Consider the following 18,588-nt stretch of genomic DNA (forward strand, 5'->3'; position numbering starts at 1 on the left):
AGATTAACAATTCTCTCTTGCTGTCTTATATTTGTGAGGTATATAATTCCCCCTCCCCTCTTTCCCCACCCTGGATGCTGGCATCTGAGATCCAAGAGCTTGGGCTGTGACCTCTCTGATTCTCTTCTTTCTCTGCTGAGTTTTCATACAATTCAAATTTACATGTAGATTAAAAGGTCATTTAAAATTAATAGAAAGGCAATATTTTTTAATGTCTGCCCATGCTATCGCCTGATTCAGCACCATGTCAGGAATGGGAATAAATAGAACAGATAAACATTAGCTGCAGGGATATTGAGTTATTAAGAGTCACACTGCTGATATGGCAGAGATTTACTGTTATGGAACTGAAGATGTCAGGTTCACAGGTAACAGTGCCAAGAAATTCTTGCTTTAGATGGGCAAGTCCTTTGACCCTTCAAATATCCATATTTCTTTAAGAAATAAAAATATATATTTTAATCTTTTTAAGTTCCTATGTTTCCTACTAGAACAAATATATTAATGATTATATTAATAAAATATATATTTTAATATATAATATTTATAAATATAAATTATATATAAATATATAATTAATATTTATAAATATAAATTATATATAAATATATAATTAATATTTTATTTCTTTTTCTTCTACTAGAAAAAATGTCCAGAAACATATACTTGGAAAATACGATAGTCTAGTAAAAGACTTTTATTCTATACTACTATGAAACACTTCAAATATAATGCTTAAGAGCTCTACTGTAATCTAGCTGCTCATGGTATTTTAAAAGAGGCAGGCTTTAAATGTTTTTAAATGAAGAAGTTGTTATGCAGATGGCAAACCATATTTGTAGAAAACAAAATTGATGATATAGAAGAGCCAGTTGATGTGACTGCTGTGGATCATGAAACAAGTAGATATTCAAAGTTATGCCTGATATAATGAAAAGGAAGGACTTCCCAGGTGACTTGGTGATAAAGGATCTGCCTGTCAATGCAGCAGATATGGGTTCAATCCCTGGGTTGGGAAGCTCCCCTGGAGGAGAAAATGACAACCCACTCCAGTATCCTTGCCTGGGAAATCCAATGGACAAAGGAGCCTGGCAGGCTGCAGTCCATGGAGTCACAGAGTCAGACATGACTTAGCGACGAAAGAACAATGAAACAGAAAGTTCGTTTTGAGAAATTATGTTTGTTGGTGACACAGTCTTTCAAATCAGTAGTAATTATAGCTTTGTCTCTGTGGTCAGACTTAAAATGAGTGATAAGGAAATTTGATGACTTTTTTTTTGTTTTGGAGCATAGTTGCTTTACACGGTTGTGCCACTTTCTGCTATAGAGCAGCATCAGCAATGTGTATACATACGTCCCCTCTTTTTTGGATTTCCTTCCCATTGAGGTCACCACAGAGCACGGAGTAGAGTTCTCTGTGCTCTCCAGTCGGTTCTCATTAGATTTCGATTTTATACACAGTATCAGTAGTGAATATATCCAATTCATCCCATCCCACCCTGAATTGAAATGGCTCTGAACATCATTTTATTACAACTTGTTTGAATTTTAATTTCTGCATTGATTTTTACTTGAATAAGTAATCACAAAGTCAAGATCATTTTGCAAGAACGTTGTATGTAGGTTATACGGTTATTGATTTTGACAGTAAAGAAATATAACTTTGATATCTAAAGACACACACACACACACACACACACACACACACACCCCTTATTTTATATAACTCTGTCTCTAAATATTAACTTGCTGATGACACATTAGCTGACAACTTCTGCTTTTATTCATAGTTTTGAATTTTTCAGGTTAGTTAACAGTCTAATAATATGTAAGCCATCATCTTCATTTTGAACATGTTGTTTGGTATGATCTAGGGTGATTTAGAGCCAAATGAAGTTCCAAAGTAGAATGAAAACATATGTCATGTTCAGAAAAACAAGCAAAACATCTATAACAATGTTTTCTGTTACTACATTTTTGTACTTGCTTTCTTGGAAATATTTTTAACTCAAGTGTTCACATGAGAGGCGATTATTAATGGTGATGAAAGGTACTGTTGAGTGATAATTTTACTGTTTATAGATAGCTAAGATGTTTTAATACACTTGAATTTCAAAATATCCCTTTAAAATACCTTCTCATTAATTTGTTAACTCTATTCTTCATTTCTTTTCTTCTCCCCTTTTTTCTCTCAGAAAAGTAGAAAATTGAAGTGAGAATTTGGAGTAGAGCCAATAGAATCTATAAGGACTAGAGAGAAAAAATGTATTTATATATAATATTGACAACAGATGTCACAATGATCTTGTATGAATGGTTTACTGAGGATTTATAATGCATAGTTAGAAAAAACCATGCAACTGTTCACAGATCACTGGAAGCCCTAAATGTTCATTTAACCTCCGACCTTAGTGTCATGGAAACTTGTGGTCATCTTTCACCCATAACATCCTTGAAACTGAAAGTTCTTTCTGGCCAGGAGATTTTCAATTACTTTATTGATCAAATCCATTTACAAGACAATGAGCTACTCATTTGGGCAGTAAAAAAAGAGAAAAAGAAACTAATCAGATGTCCTTTGCCTATATCTAATCTACTTCACGGATATGATAGTAAAAGCAAATTACAAGAAGTTGCATGAATTCTATATAGATATTTCATTTGATGCAAAGAAGTAACATTATATAAAATATAATAAATAGCTTATTTTCTGTTAATACTGACCCATTTTTCTCACTGAATTTTAAAATCATAATGTTTGGAGAATGAGCCTTCCATTTTTGACTTATAAATAAAATAAATTCCATGAAGCTTTCAACTTGAATAAGTATTTGCACAATTATTGCCAGATATGTCAGAATTGGTATAATATTACACTTTCATGTTCGCTCCCATTTAATTGACTTCTGAAATGAAAAATTTGATCAAGAAAATCAGTGAACTAAATGGTTCTAATTTTTATTTGTGAGGACTACACAGAGAATACTGTTTTCCTTTGGTTTTTGCAAGATTTTCTACATATACACACGTTTTAATACATATTTTGATGTAGTAGGTGTAGGTTGACTTTAAGTCCACTCTATTTTGACATGCCAAGACACATATATCATAACCTCTGTTTTAAATCAAAATTGGTTGGCTTTCTCATGGTAGGCTCTGAAAGGGCTGTTTTAATATTTTTCCCTAAAACTGTAAGGTCTAGTGATAAAAATGCATCTAGGCTGAAAAATAAACAAACATGTAAACTAGTATTTGTAGAAGCTGGTAGAAAAAGGAAATTAGAGCATTAATAAGCAAAATTACTTTTTTTGATTATGTACATTATAATATAAGATGACTTTCTTGATAAAAGACACTCTTCAGTTGCTTAACAGTAATTCAAATTCACTATTTTTTCTTTCTGTGGGAGTTATATATGTATTTAAATATATACATATAGTAAAAATATAGTAAAGAGTAAATATACATAATTAAGCAAAACCTATGTGAAGTTTATAAAACTTTCTCTTCAGAAATCTTTCCTTGGACCTGGATATAAATTTCAATATGACATGGTCTTCTAATGAGTCGTAGATGAAAACTTGCCTCTAACTGATTCCATATTTTCATCACGCATTTAAATATTACTGTATATTTTGATATGCTTCATAAAGCATTATATAATACTTCTAAAGGTCCTGATGATACTGCTACAAATCAACATTTGATTTAAAAAGCACAGTGACCCAAGTTCATGAAATTATGGAAAATGTACTTGAATACAGGAATTGATATATATGTACATGCAAATTTTTCATGAAAGTCCTATTTTTGTCTTGTCTATATATATTCTTAACTAGATTTTTTTTTTGCTGAATTGTGCAGACTAATTAAATTATATCACCCAAATTTTATTACCATAATTTAAAGCAATGAAGCAGTTTTGGAAATAAAGTATTTATAGTCTACTGTATTATCATCAAAAATACTATTATCTATATAAACAAAACATAACTGGTACTATGAAGGTAAATTGACCATTTTATGAATGATTATCATACACTCTCCACATTTTAATTTTAATTTTAATATAATTAAGTCGTCCAATAATACTAAACATTTCTAAGATGTCAGAGCTCATCTTATCATCATCTGAGTTACAGGTAAGTCAGAGTAAATAGTAAATAATAACATGGCTTCAGTAAAATAGGTACAGATATATGTGTAGTATGTGTAGATGATAAATTTATAGTGGGTATAGAATATACAGAAAGAAGTATAAGTAATATGTTTGACTTTGGGGCTTTAATCTTACTTTTGCTATGACTACGGATGATATAAAGTTTTCTAAATTTCATAGAAGTTAAAATATCCTGAAAATGTCTTTGTGTTTTAGTTTTGACAGATAGACCCCCACCTATAATTCTACAAGGCCCAGCCAACCAAACATTAGCAGTTGATGGCACTGCATTACTGAAATGTAAAGCTACTGGTGACCCTCTTCCTATAATTAGCTGGTTAAAGGAGGGATTTACTTTCCTGGGCAGAGATCCGAGAGCAACTATACAAGAACAAGGAACCTTGCAGATTAAGAACTTAAGGGTAAGTAATGTTGAGTTTATATTTGGATCTTCCTCTCAACATAATAGGTATATCCCTAGGGAATCACTCCGTTGGGAAGTTAAATCTTACATGCCTGTCTGATCACTGTACATTTGATTATAAACCATGTTATTTCTTATTTTACAAATGACAAACAAATTAGAGGGAAGTTCTAATTGAAATTAGAAGAAAGTGCATTGTCCTTATATTAATCATAAGTTCCTAACAGACCTAGAAACTTTCTATTCTTCATTCAACCCCATATGTATGTGATCAATGAAACTAAAAAGGTTAAACACATAAAGTTAATGATAGTAATGGTATATTTGAAATAGTTTGAAAAAAATAAAATAATTTGAAAGTGACAAATGTATCTGTGCTACTGTCATGAACAAGGGAGTTTCTAAGGAAATGAGGATAAAGCAGTTCAGTCAAACACTTGATGTGGAAAAATAAGAAAGAGATGAGACTGGTGAGGACACAGGAAGCAGGTTTGGCTAGTTCATAAAAAATCTTACAATTTAGGCAAAATTGCTGTGCAGTTTAGATTTAAGTCTGTGGATAACAGCAAGCCATTGCTGATCTTTTAGTGGAAAATGATATGATCGAAAATGATCATTCCTGCCAACTTACCAAATTAGACTTGTTTTGGGAGCAACTCAAAATAATGTTTATTTCTGAATATTGTATTAGCTATCTACTGTGTGTAACAGTATTAGCAAATACCTAGAGGCTTGAAGCAACACATATTTATGATCTCATAGCTTCTGTTAGTTAGGAAGCTAGGCATGATTTAGCAAGGCCTTCTGCCCTAGGGTCTGGGAAAGCTTTAGTCAGGGTTATAGTCTCATCTGAAAATTGACTGCATATCAGTTTGCTTTCAAACAAAATGGTTGTTAGCATTCAGTTCCTAATGGCTTTCCAACTGGTGACCTCAGCTTCTTGCTTCTTGTTGACTGAAGGTTGCTTGTGGTTCTTACCATGTCGATATTCCCAATACTTGCTTCCTCAAAATCAACAAGACCTCAAAATCAACAATACTTGCTTCCTCAAAATCAAAATCCTGTCTTTTAGCAAGACATGATTACTACCCTATATAACAATTACAAATGTGACATCTTGTCACCCATGCTATATTCTGTTGGCCAGGAGTAAGTCAATAGGTCCCTCACACATTTGAGGTGAGTGGTTACACAAGGTGTCAGTACCGGAAGGATGTTGTCATGGGGACCACCTGCCCTATGCAAGTATATTCAATTAATTCAACCAAATATAGAAAGCCTCCCTTCCATATAGCAAGTACTATGCTAAAGCTCCAGACTATGTCAGAATAGTCATAAGACTGGGAATGAGGGCCTGAATTAGGGTGACTGATGTGATAGTAAATGAAGAAATATTGATTGAAAATGATTCAGTGAAAAAACAGTTGGTAGAATCTGGTATCTAGGTATAAATTGGGAACCAAGGTGATTAAAAACGAAACAAACAAAAAGATGTTGAATTTTCCCATTCAGAAGCCAGAGGAATAAGATAAAATAGTTATTACATGTATTTTCAAATGATCACCACAGGCATTTTTTTTCACAAGGAGAAAAGTATTTGCAATCACATGTTTATCAGGTGTGGCAAATACAGATGCCTAACAAAAAGGAAGAATAACTTTTTTATAGTGTGCACATGCACAAATACAAATCTTTAACTTGTTATTAAAGTGAATGTGTGTAATTTTAATTTTAATTTTGAGACAGGCATTGCTCTAAGTAGACAAAATGCTGTCAAATTTTATTTGAAGAAAAATTATACAGGTTTTTCACCTTTGTTAATTATAAATTAATTCTAGACCTTCTTTCAATAAAATGGGAGTTATTTAAAAATTAATGCCAACTCTCCTTGAGTAAACAATTTAGCCTCTTTCTTTGAGTCAAAGGCAGAATTTTGGAGCCACAGATGATAATACATTCCCACTGTGCTGATATATTAAAGAGTGTATTTGAACAGTCAAGACCCCCCAGTAGTGCTTAAAATTAATAATTAAAGGTGGGTGCTTGATGATGTCAAAGAAATTTTGAGCGCTCTGTCAGGCTTCTAAGTAGTCTTTCATAGATGCCTACGTATGGGGGCTTGTCTTCAGCCAACTACACAAGGAGAAAAGTAGGTGAGAGTGTGCCATCACATTGTCTCTTTTTAAAACATGTGGTTAAAAATAAGAGCAGAAGGATAGGAAAGATACAAAACACTCATGACCAGAAAATATATTATTTAAAGTTAAGGAATAAAAATGAATGTGGTAATGATGATTGTGAAACAAGACTGAGCTTTAGTAATGATATTTAGGTTTCTCATATCACTTCTGATAAAACTCCATAATGAAAATGTTATTTTTTCTGTAAGATGACTGTCTTTAACAGGAAATACAATGTTTTACAGTACTTCACTGATACAGTCAAAAGAGGGTTTCCATAGGTCATATTTCTTTGTGTCTCACCTTCTTTTTTAGCACTTAATGCAAAGGGGGAAAATTGTGTGCTGAGCACCATATTCTTATGGTCCAGCTAATTGGTAACTGACTCTGTTTCTTTTGGGAAGTAGAATATTCTAATACTCATTAAAACCTACCTACCACAGCTAATGTCAAACTCGTATCTCTACATAATGACAAGGAGATGCAGTTAAGAAGCATTACCTACCTATTCTTCTTTTAGCATTTGCACATAATAACAAGTGCTACATTTTAGTTCAACTGCTATAATAAAATGCAAATTCTTTACTCTTTCACAGACCATATTCAAATGAACATCCCATTAAAATCCAACCTCGACTCATTATATTTAGTTTGTGAGTGATACTTCTTAAATGCAAAGATTTCTAATGACTGTAATGCGTGCATAGCCACATTTGAAAAAATGCTTTTTCTATAATGGCTGTCCCCCATCATCCATTGGCATAATAGAAGACAATTGTACAGAGATAATATAGCAAAGAATGACATCCCAGAGCAATTTGAAACTTAAGTTAAAATCCACAATGACATTTAAAATCAATTAAAATGGTGGAACCACAGTAACATCTAGGCACTACTGATTTACCCAAGAATCAATTGTGGAAGGTGAGTCATCAGTACACTTAGATTTTGAACCCAGCAGATACTATTTATTCCATGCACTCATATTTTATCAACAAGTAGACTCATGTTCATCATGGAAGTTTACTTCTGTATCTTCTGCTTTGCCTTACTCTGATCATCCGTTTCTCTTCCCAGTCTCACTTTGCCTTCATGCCTAAACTAATGTGAATGAATGTTGTTTGTAATGTCAGCGCATGGGGCTCCACCACAGGGAGGGCTTTTAATTTACATCTTACTGATGTTGGAATTTTTGTCAAGATATAATCACAGAATCTTTAGCCTTTAACATTTATAAAAGAGAACTCTTGATTATTTTATTAACTATTCCTCAAATCTTTTACCACTAGTTAATGAATAACAAAAATGTTTTAAGTGTCAGTGGAGTGTATGATTAACTCAGTTATGTCTTGTCACAACAAATTTTGAAGTGACGGACTTTAAAGCCCTTGGCATGTCACAGCTCTCAGACAGACTGTGCCTCAGCTAGCTCTCGGACAGATCAGTGTTGCAGCTCCATTTTAGAGCTCAGTTTTATTTAGAAAATAAAGGAAGATACATCCTCGAGGCATGAGGGCATGCTGACCCAAAAGATGCAGAGAGGAGAGAGCGAGAGCATCCCAGTCCTTTGGTTCCTCTTTTTATATGTTTTTTCTCCTCCCTCTGGGCCTGCCTTATGTAAATTGGGCTCTCCAGGAGTGCTGTTTGTTCTACCTGAGGTCCTCACTCCGGTCCTCGAACCTTCCTTTGTTCTATTTTCGTGGGCTTTTCCCTTCCCTGTCTTTTAGCCACCACCATTCTGGACTCCTGTTTCCTATTCTAACTACTTAACGTATAAGCAAATAGATGAGGAAACAGTGACTGACTTTATTTTGGGGGGCTCCAAAATCACTGCAGATGGTGACTGCAGCCATGAAATTAAAAGACGTTTAGTTCTTGGAAGGAAAGTTATGACCAACCCAGACAGCATATTAAAAAGCAGAGACATTACTTTGCCAACAAAGATCCATCTAGTCAAGGCTATGGTTTTTCCAGTAGTTATGTATGGATGTGAGAGCTGGGCTATAAAGAAAGCTAAGCACCAAAGAATTGATGCTTTCGAACTGTGATGTTGGAGAAGACTCTTGAGAGTCCCTTGGGCTGCAAGGATATCCAACCAGTCCATCCTAAAGGAGATCAGTCCTGGGTGTTCATTGGAAGGACTGATGCTGAAGCTGAAACTTCAGTACTTTGGCCGCCTGATGCAAAGAGCTGACTCATTTGAAAAAACCCTGATGCTGGGAAAGATTGAAGACAGGAGGAGAAGGGGATGACGGGATGAGATGGTTGGGTGGCATCACTGACTCAATGGAGATAAGTTTGAGTAAACTCCAGGAGTTGGTGATGGACAGGGAGGCCTGGCGTGCTGTGGTCCATGAGGGTCACAAAGAGGGGGACATAACTGAGTGACTGAACTGAACTAAACATAAGTAATCAGTGAATGATGGTTTTTTTTTTTTGTTTTTTTTTTATTATTATTATTTTTTTTTCCAGTGGGTTTTGTCATACATTGATATGAATCAGCCATGGATTTACATGTATTCCCAATCCCGATGATGGTTTTAAATATACTTTTAAAAGTGTTATGTTATTAATTAAGTTCTGTGACCCTTTTAGCTCTGTATTGCAATGATTCCATAGGTATAATTTATTTGTTTTTAATGATGCAACTTTATTTCATTCACTGTTACACTGTTACAACTTTAATGTGAGTACTGCAGTCTTTAAAAGGAAAGATTCAGTTTCCCATTTTAAAAAGTTTTTTTTCCCTTTTCACTTTTATCCATACCTTTAGAAAAAAAAGAAGTGTTGCCCCCCACCTCCATGGTATCTGAATGCTTATTTACTCCCGGGTATATTTTATCCTGTGAAATACAGTTTATTGATGGCAAAGAGGACAGCTTTACACTACTGACATTGAAGCCAGATTCTTTACTGCCTGAGCTACCAGGAAAGTGTGGATTTTATAGGATTCTGAAAAATTCTCTCCTGAGTTATCCGTATCTAACTCTGATACAGTGAAGCCCCAACATAAAGTGGAGTTACCAGATAAGGGGATTTCCATGGAGGCAAATAGAAAACTGCTAAAGTTTATAGACAAAGAACATTTAGTTGTAGAAATATAATAAGAATCTTTGAACCACTGTTATGAGCTTATTTTAATATTTCATGTGGATGTATGATTTACTCTAGTGTATAATTCCAACAGCCAAATGATATAGCACATTTTAGAAGTCAGATATTGCCTTGTTGAGATTGAGTAATCATCCTACCAATCAATTAAAACAGCTTTATTCCCTCCCTTCTGTGGACACTAGATTTCTGATACTGGCACCTACACTTGTGTGGCTACAAGTTCAAGTGGGGAGACTTCCTGGAGTGCTGTGCTGGATGTGACAGGTGAATTCTTTGTGAATTATTTTAACAGAAGAAATCTTGAGCCAGTTTTAGTGACTAGCTCATTATCAGATAACAAGTTAAAGAGAAAGCAAGATTTTAAATTTATTGATTGTAAAAACTAAGCTTTATGCCACTTTTTCATTTCTACCCTGCTTGGCGCATAGCATTGCATATATGAAATTTGATACATTTGTCCTTGATAATCTTACTCTTTTCTCTGACTGAAGAACAAGCAGTTTGAGTGATCAGGTGTGGAAGTAAATCTTTTCTGATCTATAGGGAAAAAACAAATATTCACTTATATACTTTTGATTCATGAAGATAAATTGCCGTCTATTCAAATTCTTTAACAGGCTATTTTCTGTCTTTTAAGCATTGTTGTCAACTGATGCAATCAGAAATGAATTTTGTTCTGTTTGTCCTCTATAGAATCTGGAGCAACAATCAGTAAAAATTATGATTTAAATGACCTACCTGGACCACCATCCAAACCACAGGTCACTGATGTTACTAAGAACAGTGTCACTTTGTCCTGGCAACCAGGTACCCCTGGAATCCTTCCAGCAAGTGCATATATCATTGAGGCTTTCAGGTATGAGACAGTTTCGTTTTTCTCCATTGAGTTTTTGCTTTAGCTCCTATATCCTGAAATCTCAAGTGAGCTATCCTGCTGTTTTATTCTAAGGACATGTTTAATCAGGGCATTTTAAGAATTTATCTTTGGTATTTTACTTTATTCAAGAATAGATTTTGGGTTTATTTTTCATTCATACCTTGATTATAACATTAAATATGCATCATCCTTGCCTATGTATATAGGCATCTAGCTATGACATCATCACTTAGCTCTTTTCTTTAGCCTGACCATTGTAGGGATTTAAGAGGAGAATTTTGGCTTTAGAACTAAGCAGGACATAATTTAATTAGGCACAAGCACTTTTTAATTTACACAAGTTGAGGCATGGAAACTTGGAACTTTACTTCCTAATAATTAGAGAAGAATTTGAAATAATTCCAGTGTTTTATGCTATAGATTTCACTACATGTATTGGCTATCCCCAAGAGAAAATTAAAAACTACAGTGAACGAGATTGATTACAAGCACTTCTGATGGCTGAAAGGAAAAGTTAGGTCCAATCGTTATTAGGAATAATTGCCCTCACCTTAGGCATATAGACTATAAATTAGTCAATACTGGTATAAAACTGTCTTATGAGAATTTGAAAAAATTGTTATACTAATGAGAAAATGTAGCTTCATATTCAGTTTCAAACTGCTTCTATTTGCCGTTATAAATATGGTGATAGCGCCTCTCCTTTTTAAACATAAGGACAAATCATCACTTTCATTTTAAATTTCCCTAATCTATTAAAGTTAATGATCAGTACCTAGTTTTCAGATTTCACAAGTGTTTCTCTATAATTTTCATGCTTTGATGTATAAGGACTTCTGAAAATCAGACAGCCCTGAAAAATCACATTTTCTCCTCATCCTAAGCAAAAGTGTCATGTGACCTTAGACCAAGGGCTGTGAAAGGGCATCGTATCTGTTAAGGGGTCCGCACACACAGTCAGAGATACTTCACTATTCTGAGATGTGAAATCACCATTCTGTGTAATGTACAATTTTATTAAAAATGTGACCAAGGGAAAATATTCATTACATGCTTCCTTTCTTCTTTTACAGATATGTAGTTTTAGAAGGCTCTATTGTAATATTGCATGTGGAATTGATGCAAAAGAAAACACAACTTGTAACAGGAAAATGTATTGGCATAATTTACTCTGTAGCCCATGTATTCTTTCTGCAGGTTAATTCTTTTCAAGGTATATATAAACATTGCGAGGACCGTATTTATTGTATAAACTTGATGTTGTGATCTTGGCCCCTGTTCCTTTTACAGGTATTCATTCGTGGGTTGCTGCGCTTTAGCAAAGGGCTCTCACATCTCCTGGGCTGAGTTTAATTTTGTTGTGCATGGCACTTCCGTTAGGTGGGCTCGGCTTTGTTGTGGAATAGACTGAAACCATCCAAATGTTTCATTTATTGGGCTGAACACTTCAAGCGTTGTGTGTGTGTGTGTTTAATTTTCAGCCATTAACCTTTGTCATTGATATCCAACTCCATTTCCAAGACCCCCGTGACGGTTCTCTAAATGAAATTTCTGTTCCCGTTTCAGCCAATCGGTGAGCAATAGCTGGCAGACAGTGGCAAATCACGTAAAGACCACCCTCTATACAGTGAGAGGACTGCGGCCCAATACAATCTATTTATTCATGGTCAGAGCAATCAACCCACAAGGTCTCAGTGACCCGAGTGCTATGTCAGACCCTGTGCGCACCCAAGGTAATTTCAGTAACTCTAAACATGACTGGTTCTAGAAAGAGGCATCAAACATGTCTTTAAGGACAAAGGAATGGCCGGACCAACGATAAATGCATCTGCATTGCATATTAAAATGTTTCACTAGACCTGGTCCAGTGAAAGAAGAGAAAGCTTATCGTTCACCTTAGTGAGTATAGCTTCTTTCTGGAGCTGTCAGGGTTTATTTAGGAAAAATGAAACACAATAATTTGGTACAATTACATAGAAATTGAAGGTAGGGCTTAACTGTAGGGCTTCGGGGGCTTCCCAGGTAGCTCAGTGGTAAAGAATCGACCTGCCAATGCAGGAGACATGAGTTCGATCCCTGGGTCAGCAGGATCCCCTGGAGAAGGAAATGGCAACCCACTCCAGTATTCTTGCCTGAGAAATCCCATGGACCAAGGATCCTGGCAGGCTACAGTCTATGCGGTGGCAAAAGAGTCAGACATGACTTAGTGACTAAACAACAGCAAAACGTATTGGTCATCATTTTAATTCTATAATAGAAATTTAAAGATATGTAATTTGTGGGCTTCCCTGGTGGGTCAGTGGTAACAAATCCACCTGTCAGTGCAGATGTTGTGGGTTTAATCCGTGGCTTGAGAAGATCCCCTGGAGAAGGTCATGGCAGCGTCCTCCACGGTTCTCGCCATGAAAATCCCATGGACCGAGGAGCCTGGTGGGCTTCAGTCCATGGGGTCATGACGAGTTTGACAGACTGAGGACACATGCACATAGGATTTTCCCATATTTCAAAGGAAGGGAAAATGCTTCTCCTCCTTTGAAATTAATTCTGCCATAATGAAAAGTGAATGTTAATGGATAAGAAGCCCTGTGAAGGATATCAAAATTGCTTCCTATGGTTCAAGAATTGTGTTTTGATTGCAAAGTGGGTCTCAAGGTGTGGTTCCTAAAAGCAGCATCTCATCACCTGGGGCTGCCTTAGAAAAAAATCTCAGGCCCTGACTCTGAAGCTCTGGGGGTGGTGCCCAGCAATCTGTTAAAGTGCCCTCCAAGGAATGTTCATGCTCAAGTCTGACAAGCATCTTTACAGTAAATGGTATTAAACCAGATGTTTAAAGCAACAATTTGTTTCAGGAAGCTGTAAATCAAGCTTTCTTCCTGAGGTATGTGATGCTTTTGACTAATAAAAAAAAACAACTATAATATTATAAGATCAAAATGGAAGATTCCCCATCTCATCTGTAGTAGCCTGTCTCTTCACACTAGAAATTGCTGGAGTCTAGGGGTTAATATGGGATGTTAAATTTCCCTTGTTACTAGTAGATGAAGGGAATTAATAAAATAGAAATGGTGGCTTTATTATTTGTTACGACTTACTTCCCACAGGGTTCTTGAGAAAGGGTTAATTATTTCTTATTTGTAAAAGGTTTTGAACAAGATATAATTCAAAGTAGTATTTTTATGCTATGAAAAGCACCATACAGCCATAAAATATTATTATAATTACAATGTAGCCTGGTGATAGTAACTAGCATGCTATTATAACAGAGAAGGGCGCCTTAAAGGAATCAAGTCAAATAAAGTCACCACGTGATTTTGCAACGTTGCTGACATGATGACAGTCAGGGGAGGAGGGGATGCCACTTTGCCATTGTTCTCTAAGAAGTAATGTGATTAATTTTCCATGATGATAAAGGGCCTGTAGGTAAAGAACCTGTCTCGAGAGAAAGAATAAGTACAACAAGGAATCTGAAGACCTGAAACTGGTTCTATTTTACCTTGCCTGGATCCACTTGCTTTTAATGTGTGTGGATTTAATGAGTAAATTTAATTATTGAACTTAAAAAAAAAAAGAGGTGTATGGTTTTGTTTTTTTTTTAATATATGACTGTTTATTGCAGCACTAATTTTAAATGGAAAAGAGACAATCTAAAATATCACAACTGGGGAAATACTGCAGTTGAATAGGTATCAGTACAAGCAGAGTGTGGAATATACTCCAACCACTAAAACAACTAAGTTCAGTCATCATTTACTGACTCAAAAGAAAATCCAAAATGTACAGTTGTATGTAAAAAAGAAAATTACAGAGAAATGTATAAAGTATCATCTGCTTTTTGGGCAAAAAATATACTAAAATAATTTGTGTTAATGCTTAAGCATGAAGAAATATACGGGGGAGATACACAAGGTGCAGACATTACTCAAAAGGAAATGGACACAGAAAGAGGGAGTGAGGAATGGAGAGAAGCAGAGATACTAAGGTTTTTTTTTTTTTTTTTGGCATTGTTTCATTGGTTTCAGTGCAAACGCATTACTTCTGTAATTTTACTAATAGAAGAGGAACTAATAAATGACTTGAAATATGCATGCTAAAGAATATAAAATTTCACTTACTTTTCATTTTTTGTTGTTGTTTAGTCACTTAGTTGTGTCAGACTCTTGGCTAACTTTTGGACTGTAGCCCCAGGCTCCTCTGTCCATGGGATTTCCCAGGCAGGAATACTGGAGTGGGTTGCCATTTCCTTCTCCAGGTGTATGGTTTTTAAGTCAAGAAATTGTAGTACTCAGATCATTTTTTACTTGTGTAGATAGAAATAGGTTTTGTGCATCACTGCAATGGAAAGTGGGGAGATCACAGAATGGGGAAGACTTTTGGTGTGATTAAATCTGGCGGCCCTTCTTGATCATTCAATAACAGTGCCAGTCGCTAAATCTTGACTCATAAAATAACTTCTCTGTGAAAAGGTCAACAAAGATTAATGAAAAGTTGTTTGTGATCTGGCTTGTTCCAGTCGAGAGACCATACAGAGCAAAAGACTTATGCTCCCTTAACAGATATTTAATAGAAAAACTCATGTTTTGTGTCTGAATGTCAGGATCATTTTTGACACCACACTTTCAAGCAACTTTGCATTTTGCCAAGCACTTCTTTGCAAAGAACACTTGGCGATGTGAGCTCTTATTTTTTGAAGATACTAATGCTATAGAATTTACAAATTTCTTATTTCAGTAGGTCAGCAAATACTTGTACCATCCATATCACAGTAAACCATAGATACATTAGCAAAGACTAGTAGCATTCACATGATATTAATAATATATACATATATTGATATATTGGTACATATATTGTGTATATTGTCTAAAACTCCCTCTGCTGTTTATATTAAAGTTACATTAAAGATGAAAAAGAAGTAGAGCTAGAAAAAAATTACCAAAATGTAATGCCCAATCGTTGTTGTTTAGTCGCTTAGTCACGTCCAACTCTCTTGTGACCCCATGGACTGTAGCCTGCCAGGCTCCTCTGTCCATGGGATTTCTCAGGTAAGATTACTGGAGTCGGTTGTCATTTCCTTCTCCAGGAGATCTTCCTGACCCAAAGATCAAACTCCTAATTTCTGCACTGGCAGGGATATTCTTTTCCACTGAACCACCAGGGAAGCCCAGTTCTCAATTTTGTATGTTCCAATTTAAGTTAGTGCACCCAGTTTAAATTATTTTTGAGATAGGCACTTAAAAATATATTTGCAAGAGTAATGTGTTGTGGCCTGAGAAATCAGGAGAAGGCAAGATTAAGAAAATAAATCATTTTAAATTATACTTCCTTCCTTAAGTGAGGTGGTTAAAGAAAAAAATCAACATTGCAGTGTACCACTTGAAGAAGCTGATATGAATCTGTGTGAAATTCAGTGTTTGATGTCAGTTTGATGGACTTGGATGTCTATAATTTATCTTATTTTCTTCCTTAATGGACACATAGGGTATAAACTGTTGGATGGGAAATGGAACAATGTTTAGGTGAATGGTGAATAAATGATCAGAACAGATTATGGTGAAAGTATGTCATTCTAAACCAGTTCTTCTCACCCCAACAATCACTTTAAATAATCAGCAGCGTTATTTTTGTCCAGTATTGGAATACTGTTCAGAATTTTACATAGAACATTTTATCAGTGTGTTAAACTGGTCATCAGAATTCTTTTGTGTGAATTTGGGAGGATTCTTCCCCTTCTTTCCCTCATTTTTTCACCTTTAGTGGCAGGCTGCAGTCCATGGGGTCGCAAAAAGCCAGATACAACTGAGTGCCCACACACACACACACAGTCACATAATTCACTCCCAGGCCCCCTGCTTACTTTCTCTTTCACTCTCCCAGACTGAAATAGGTTCAGAAATAGGAACACACAATCTACTACTACTACTAATTGGGAAAAGGGATTGAACAAATTCCTAAACAGCAGTTTTCAAATCTGGCCCCGGTAACTACTTGTGAAAGTCCTTCAATGTGTCAACATCTGTATTAACCTGATGCTTCAAAGAAGTCTTACAGCCCACACTTTATCCTTTAGTAAGAAAATAATAGATCTTTCACAGCAGTGTACTGAATGGGGGTAAGGGGCCGCCAACACTTTTATTAATATTATTTTAGTGAAGATAAATCTCACTTTATATCCTAGAGTGGTAGTATGTATATAAATATTCTTTAACGTTGTTTATCACAAAGGATTTTTAATTTTCCCCCTGTAATTATTTCTAATGGCGTAATATTGGCATATATAATATGTACTGGAGTTGCACTGTGAATTTTCAAGGATTGGAACTGTTTATCCCTTTAGATATCAGTCCACCAGCACAAGGAGTGGACCACAGACAAGTCCAGAAAGAACTCGGAGACGTCCTTGTCCGCCTCCACGCTCCGGTTGTATTGACTCCCACCACTGTCCAAGTCACGTGGACGGTAAGTTTTTAAAGGCCGTCCTAATGGTAGTCTCTTTCACTCCGTTCAGAAAACAAACCAGAGAAGAAAAAAGCAAACAAACCGAAAATCAAAACCCTCACCATTTAAAGTCAAGGTAAATCAAAGGCAAAAAAGAAAAAAAAATTCAATAGGTAAAAGTATAAACAGAATAAAAATAGATTGCAAGATAAATAATATGTTTTGTCTCCTGAATTTTAACATGGTCTTATTGAGATGTATTAACACACCAGAGTTAAAGTATACAACTCAGTATTTTTTGACATCTTTGCGGAGTTATACAATCATCACCAGGATCTGGTTTTAAAATATTTCCTCATCCCAAAGTAAAACCCTGGGCTCTTGAGCAGCCACTCCATTCCCCGGACTTTAGCCCTTTGCAACCACTAATCTGCTCTGTATGAATGCACCTCTTGCTTTCATGTGAATGAAATCATGCAATATGTGACCTTTTATGTCTGGCTTTTTTCACTCAGCATGGTGCTTTTGAGGTTCAGCCAAGTTGTAGTATGCATCAGTACTTTGTTTCTTTTTATTACAGAGTAGAATTCCATTGTATAGATGTATCACATACATCTGTTTAGCTGTTTGTCAGCTAGTTCGTCTTTGAGTTCTTTCCACTTTTGGCCATTATGAATAATGGTGTCATGAACACTTGTGTCCACATAGACACATATTTTAATTTCTCTTGATGTATACTTAGGAATTGTTGAATTAAACTCTTAATGTTTGGGTAAATTACCAAAATGTTTTTCAGAGAGGTTACACAATTTTATGCTCCTATAGCAATGTTTAAAGATTCTAGTTTCTCTCACATCTTCAACAACCCTTGTTATCCTGGCTTTTTGATTGTAGCCATTCTAGTGAGTATGCATGGTATATTACTGTGATTTTAATTTACATTTCTTTAATGACTATTTTGAATCTTTCATGTATGTATTGAGCATTTGTATATCCTCTTTAACAAAATGTCTGTTCAAATTCTTTGCCCATTTTTAAACTGAGTTGTCTTCTTAGTATAGTCTTATAAGAGTTCTTTACATGTTGTGTGCAGATGCTTTATCAGATGTATGATTTGTAAATATTTTCTCCCAATCTGTGTGATGTTTTTTACTTTCTTAATGATGTTACTTGAAGCACAAAAAAAATTAATTTTGAACTTTTCTTCTAAATGTAAATCAATTATCTTTATATTCTTGGAGCTGAATATTATCCCACAGTACCAAAAAAGTATATAATTTTAATTACATAGTAATTAATTAATTAATTATAATTAATTACTTTATAGTAAAAATCAATGGATCTTAAGAAATAGATTGATATTTTAATATATGCTATGAATGTCCAATTCCATGCATTA

At 35.1% G+C, this 18,588-nt stretch overlaps 1 protein-coding gene across 6 annotated transcripts in view; it reads left to right on the plus strand.

The window, feature by feature from the left end:
* The window catches only part of ROBO2 (roundabout guidance receptor 2), a 647,901-nt gene that overhangs the window by 534,497 nt on the left and 94,816 nt on the right, over nucleotides 1-18,588 (plus strand). For all 6 annotated transcript variants that reach the window (XM_043893217.1, XM_043893216.1, XM_043893218.1 and 3 more), the window contains exons 10-14: nucleotides 4,376-4,581; nucleotides 10,060-10,141; nucleotides 10,571-10,733; nucleotides 12,321-12,487; nucleotides 17,089-17,210. In XM_043893217.1, the coding sequence (XP_043749152.1) occupies nucleotides 4,376-4,581; nucleotides 10,060-10,141; nucleotides 10,571-10,733; nucleotides 12,321-12,487; nucleotides 17,089-17,210 (740 nt within the window). The remainder of the gene's footprint in view (nucleotides 1-4,375; nucleotides 4,582-10,059; nucleotides 10,142-10,570; nucleotides 10,734-12,320; nucleotides 12,488-17,088; nucleotides 17,211-18,588) is intronic.

Source organism: Cervus elaphus, chromosome 31 (genome assembly GCF_910594005.1).
Source record: "Cervus elaphus chromosome 31, mCerEla1.1, whole genome shotgun sequence".
In the NCBI taxonomy this organism is placed as follows: domain Eukaryota; kingdom Metazoa; phylum Chordata; class Mammalia; order Artiodactyla; family Cervidae; genus Cervus; species Cervus elaphus.